This window comes from Gopherus flavomarginatus, unplaced genomic scaffold, assembly GCF_025201925.1.
Source record: "Gopherus flavomarginatus isolate rGopFla2 unplaced genomic scaffold, rGopFla2.mat.asm mat_scaffold_34_arrow_ctg1, whole genome shotgun sequence".
Lineage (NCBI taxonomy): Eukaryota > Metazoa > Chordata > Testudines > Testudinidae > Gopherus > Gopherus flavomarginatus.
The window spans coordinates 5,833,252-5,839,564 of record NW_026115061.1 but is presented as its reverse complement, the minus strand read 5'-3'; the positions used below and the strand labels follow the sequence as shown (position 1 = coordinate 5,839,564).

Genomic DNA, 6,313 nt, shown 5'->3' with positions numbered 1-6,313 from the left:
CTACTTACACTAGGAAAGAAAACCAGTGCATAAAGCGTGTGCAGGGTCAAGAACTTAGTGACATAGGACAAACTTTTGAGTGCAGATCCAAAGTTTAAATTTGTAGCAACTACAGTGCTTTTCAAACTTATTTCCCTTTTTTAAGGGTTCTAAGTTGGTGGGGGGATCCTACATATTGGTAAATGGAAACAATTCAATGTTTTCTATAAAGTTTTCCATTTAAACTTCCATTTGACGAAAAGGAAATGAAAAATGTTATTTAAAAAAATCACTAAGTCAACAATTCTTAACAAAAATTTTCATTTTTGAAAATGGTCATTTTTCAACAAAAAGAAATTACAAGGGAGAAGTTTAATTATGGTGATAAATATGTTTTCACAGAAAGTATTTTTAAAAAATGAACTTTTGATTTAATGGTTACATTTCTGATTTATAAAGGTTTTTATCCCAAATCTGGATGAAAATTAAAGATGTGAAGATTTTTTGTGGAATTAAATGTTCCAAAATAACTAAACTAAGAAATGGTAAAACATCCATTTTGATCCAAACTAGTTTTGGTCAGAACCTGGAACACTCGTTCTATAGTAATTTCCAAAGTTTCATCTTTTTATCATTATTACCCTGAATCATAAAAATAAAAAAAAAATAAACATTTCAGAACTTCTTCCAAACCAAAATTCTGAAATTTAAATTAGAAAAAATAGAGAAGACAGACTGCCTGCCTACCTGGCTTCCTTTAAAAGTGTTAATGGAATCAACACATTCCTATGCAACTGTTCTGTTGGAAAATTTTCAATCAGTTCAAGCTCCAATGTTTCAAAATGAAATATTTCATTTCAAAATATTAATTCAAAATAAAAAAGTGACATTTTGACTGAAAATGACATCAAAATTAATCATTTGAATGTCAATTTAAGTCAAAATCTCAAAAACTAAACTTTTCATTTCTTTCACAGGGTTCCTGAGCTGACGGATGAGAGGAAGAAGTAGATAGGAAATATCTTCATTTTAATAAAACTTTTGACACAGTCTGTATGACATTCATATAAGCAAACTAAGAAATGTGGTCTAGAGGAAATTATTATAAGGTGAGTGCACTATGGGTTGATAGATCATACTCAGAGAGTAGTTATCAATGTTTTGCTGTCAGACTGAGAGGGTATATCCAGTAGGGGTCCCTACAGGGGTCATTCCTAGGTCCAGTACTAGCCAATTATTCCATTAATAATTTGGATAATGGAGTAGAGAGTATGCTGATAAAATTTGCAGATGACACGAAGCTGAGTGTGGTTGCAAGTCCTTTGGAGGACAGCATTAGAATTCAAAACAACCTTGACAAGTTGAAGAATTGATCTGAAATCAACAAGATGAAATTTAATAAAAACAAGTTCAAGGTACTTCAGTTAAGAAGGAAAAATCAAATGTTCAACTAGAAAATGGTGAATAACTCGCTAGGTGGTAGTACTGCTCAAAATAATCTGGGAGTTATAACAGATCTCATATTGAATAGGAGTAAACAATTTGATGCAGTAGCAAAATAAACTAATAACATTTGAGGTATAGAACAGGCGCATCATATGTAATACCCAGGAGGTAATTGTCCCACTCTACTCGGCACTGGTGAGGCCTCAACTGGGGTACTGTGTCAGTTCTGGGCACCGCCTTTAGGAAAGATGTGGACAATTTGGAGAGAGTCCAGAGGAGAGCAACAAAAATGATGAAAGGTTTAGAAAATCTGATCTGTGAGGAAAGGGTAAAAAAAGTGGTAATGTTTAGTCTTGAGAAAAGAAGACAGTGTGGGGATTAGATAACAGTCTTCAACTATATTAAGCATTGTTATAAAAAGGACAGTGATCGATTGTTCTTCATGTCCGCTGAAAATCGGACAAGAAGTAAGTGGCTATTGTCATAATATTATCGCTGGGGAAAATGAGGTTGAGAGGGGACTTAAGTAACACACCAAAGCTGTGTAGCAAGCATTTGGCAAAGGCAGGACTAGAATGCTGGACTTCAGGCTGCCAGTACTATGCTTTCACCAGAAGACCAGCCTGACTCAGCAGAGTCTGTTACACATTCTAGGGAAGTCTGTGAAATTCTGTTGAGATTGAATATCCTCAGGGTGCTGGGAACATGGGGGTGGAGTACAAAAGTAATCTCCTCATGCAGCCAGTTTGAGCTGCAGTTCATTAACAAGGTAGGTAGGGGTAAAGCCAGTTGGATAATGATGGAAGGAGTTTCCTATCAACATCAAAATCTCTAAAATTTGCCCAAGACTTTTGGTTTTGAAGAGGCACATTCTGATTTATACTAACACTTCACACTACTCTGGCAGTAGAATGGGGGTTTAAAATCGGAGTGAATTATACTTATTACATACATTTTCAGGTCCCTTATATTGTTACTACAGTGTAATATGACCTTAATGTAAATGTGAACCTGGTGTGAAATATTCCTATATTTGTTATATATTTAGATGGGGAGAAAGCAAGATAAACCATGTTATTTTTCAGCAGCCAAGGCTATTGTGTGTCATCCGGAGAGAAAAAACATTATGAATGAAGGGAGTTTGTATTGACAAGCTCTATCAGAAGCCATGGTAAGTTTGATCCACTAGCCAGATCCAGCATATCCTGGAATTAAAGTTTAAAGTAGCTGTATTGAGAAATAGCTTTGCCTTTCCTGGTAATGTGAGCTACCTGAAAGTTGCTGTTCAAAAAATTTACCTCATTGAAGAGTCAACACACCTGTACTCAAGGAATGAGTCTCTCTTATCACTTTTTTTCTAATATAGTATGAAATCTAGGATGAACAAAAGGAAATGCTATTATTTCTAAATTGTATAACTAATAGAGTCAGTTGGGAAAGTTGCTCTTTGCATCAAAATTTATAACAAAAATTAAAATATTTTTGTTGTCAAATTTTCTTTATCAGAATTTTGTAAAAAAAAAAAAAAACAAAGAAAAAAAAACTTTCATAAACCAGAAGTTTTCAGTCAAAACATTTTGTTCTTTAGTCACCAGAAATAACTTCTTCTTGTTATTGAATTGATGAAAGTCTCAAACATATTTTATTGAGTAATTGATTGATTTGCAAAAATCTTTGTTTCATCAAAAAGATAGTACCTCTTGAAAAAAATGTAATAATGGAAAATTTCTAATACATTAACCTGTGGAATGTACTGGTATAGTAACTTTACTGAGGCAAAGAAGAAAAGAAGAAAATATATGTATAGATACATAGAAAGATTGATAGATGTCCACTCATTTCCCATCAGTGCAGAGAAGTGGGAATCTCATCTCTTGTGTTCTGTCCTCAGCTTTCTTTGTGATTTGAACATATCACTTCATATCCCTGCTTTAGTTTCCCCACCTTAAAATGGGCACAATCATACTGATCTAGTCAAATATTCACCTCAAAGTGCCTTACATCAGTCTTTAGTGTCTAGGTATGTTGTGTGGATGAATAGCCACCCTTTTCACATTGCTTTCAAGATGTAAAGAGCTATACAACTGCTAAATATAGTTATCTGTGCAAAAATAAATTCAAATGGAGAGGATAGATATTACAGCGGGGGTTTTCAAAGCAGCATAAGGGAGCTAGTTGCACAGCTTTTATTGCTGTGACTCATTTGAAAATACCAGGCTACAATAACTTTCAATCATTTATTCTTTCTTCTATAATCTGATGTCTATCTCTGTTCAGGGAGCAATGCCCTTTGTACACAGTGGCAGAAGTTCATAGAATTGTAAAGTGCATTATAAGTTGTTTCTGAAGAATTTGGTAACTGACAATGTTTAGAATGTCATTTCTAACTAGTTAGACTATTGTTCTGGTCTAGCCCAGGCTCCAAATGTTTGACTGGAAACTGACCCGAGGGGAGGTGGGTGAACAAGGGAACTTGTTATGTGAAAGGGAAATTGGGAAACAATTTTACTGTGTTTCTGAGAAACAGATTTTTTTGTTGTTTGACTCTCCCTGCTTGCCTGTCTTGTCTTTTATAGTGTAAGATTTTTGGACTAGAGATGAATTCTGTGCTATGTTTGTGCCTTGTGCAACACAATGAAGTCCCAACCATAGATAGGACCTTAAGATTCTATCAGAAGACACACAATAAGTGATAAACATCATTTCTAATTTCTGATGTCAGTCCCTTGTTCCTGAGAATTTGGGGTGGGATTTTCTAAAGGATCTAAGTAGGACAGGCTGGAAATTGGATTTTCATTTTTTGAAAGAAAAAAAAACCTTCAAGATTTCAAGCGTTGTTTTGTTCTGATATGGAAAGAACAGAAGACTTTTCAAAAAATTTGGCAGTAGGAAAAAAGATGCATAAAAGATCAGCCCACTACAAGCAGGTGGTTAGAGCAGTTACCCGGGTCATGGGAGAATTGTGTTCAAGTCCAAAGTCTGGTTAATTCAGAAGTGGAACTCAGATCTTGGCAAGTGCACATGCTACCAAGCTTTGGCATTTGTTCTCACTTTGATCAGTAATTCCATCCTGGACCTAAGAATATACCCAGATGGCACTTTTGTTGAAACTGATATGTTTCCGAGAAATATTTCTGTTCCAACAAAATGGTATTTTTCAACATAAAAAAAACTTTTGTCTAATTATTTATTGTATTGTGTTGTATTTTTACCAGCTCTAGGCCTAAGTAACACAACTCCCACTGAAGATCAGGGAATATAAATGGCTTAGGAACAGAAGTCCTATTGACAGAATGGTGTTGAGTAGTACGTGATTCCCTTCCCTTATCTTATCTTTAATCAGGGTTCTCGGTATTATAGCTGGGATTTAGAGGGAGCCCTAAGGTGCCCAAATCCCGCAGAATTTCAACCTGGAATCCTGTTCCTTGTATTTCACCAGTGAAGCGAGTTCAAGCAAGAGCCAGGTCTACCAGGTGCAATGTCAAATCCCACAATCCCAGAGCCCAGATAGGTATCTTGAAAGTGTTTTAGGAAATGTGGGCAGAGTTTCAGGGTTGTGGATCTGCAGATATTTTATAGGTGCCCTGATAGGCTAAGATATTTTGTGCTTCATATTTGCATATCCCAAAGTGTGTTCAACGTGTTTAAATGCCTTTATAATCCCTCATGTTTTGACAGATGGACCTCATGGCTGGAGCAGAAATAGAAAACCAAACCAGTGTGCAGAAATTCATACTCCTGGGATTTCCTGGCACTTGGTATTTTCGGATTTCCCTTGCAATGGTGTTTTCAATTATGTATTTCCTTACAATTGTAGGGAATATGTCTGTTATAGCCTTAGTGTGGACTCACCCATGGCTCCACACCCCCATGTACTTCTTTCTCTGCAATATCTCCTTCCTAGATATCTGGTACACCACGGCCTGCGCCCCCAAAGCCATTGCTGTCATGTTCGGGAAAAGCCAAACGATTTCCTTCACCGGCTGCATCCTGCAACTGTATTTCATATTCTCACTGGGCTCTACAGAATGTCTCATACTGGCTGTCATGGCATATGACCGCTATTTGGCCATATGTCATCCATTGCATTACAGCTCCCTCATGAACAGCACCTTCTCTGCTCAACTGGCCCTCATCTCTTGGCTGTGTGGGTTCCTGGTTATCTCTGTGCTGGCATCTCTAATATCCAGGTTGTCTTTCTGCGGCCCTAACATTATCAATCACTTCTTCTGTGACATAAATTCCTGGATAGCACTTTCCTGCACTGATACGAGACTCGTTGAGCTGGCAACTTTTATCATCTCAATTAATGTCCTCCTGGGCTCATGTGCAATAACTCTAATCTCGTACATTTACATCATCTCCACCATCTGTAGAATCCCCTCAGCCCAAGGCCGTCAAAAGACCTTTTCCACTTGCTCTGCCCATCTCACTGTTGTAACTATCTTGTACGGCTCCACCATTTTTCTGTATGTCAAGCCTTCTGCACAGAACTCATTGGATTTAAACAAAATAGTCAATATCTTTAGCGCTATTGTAAATCCTCTATTAAACCCTTTCATTTACACTCTAAGAAACAAAGAGGTGAAGCAAGCCCTGGAAAAGGTAATCAGTGGGATGTAGTGCTTTTCAAATGGTCTGCATTTAGTAGAAATGTAGTCAAAGGGAACAAAATTAAAATTTTCTGAAGGTCATTCTTAGTGCATGTGAACATTTCTTTGTTTTACAGGGTTCCTCACTGACTGTAACAACCTGATGTTGACTTACAGATGAACTCAAGTGGGAGAAATACAAATTTGCTATGCTGAAAATTCCAAGTTGCTAAATTTGTGTGGCATTTGCCAGGATCTGTATGGATGCACCCATTGATAATTACACCGGGGCCTAG

General features: G+C 36.8%; 1 protein-coding gene across 1 annotated transcript; it reads left to right on the top strand.

Annotated features, from left to right (window-relative positions):
- The first annotated feature begins 5,015 nt into the window (after positions 1-5,015).
- Positions 5,016-6,048, top strand: LOC127042177 (olfactory receptor 6F1-like). Its single transcript, XM_050935787.1, has one exon. It carries the CDS (start codon positions 5,104-5,106, stop codon positions 6,046-6,048), a length of 945 nt encoding a protein of 314 aa, XP_050791744.1. The 5' UTR covers positions 5,016-5,103.
- The last annotated feature ends 265 nt before the right edge of the window (positions 6,049-6,313 follow it).

Bases quoted from the DNA above. Each gene is read 5' to 3' on its own strand.
- LOC127042177 (XM_050935787.1), top strand. From the start codon at position 5,104: ATGGACCTCATGGCTGGAGCAGAAATAGAAAACCAAACCAGTGTGCAG.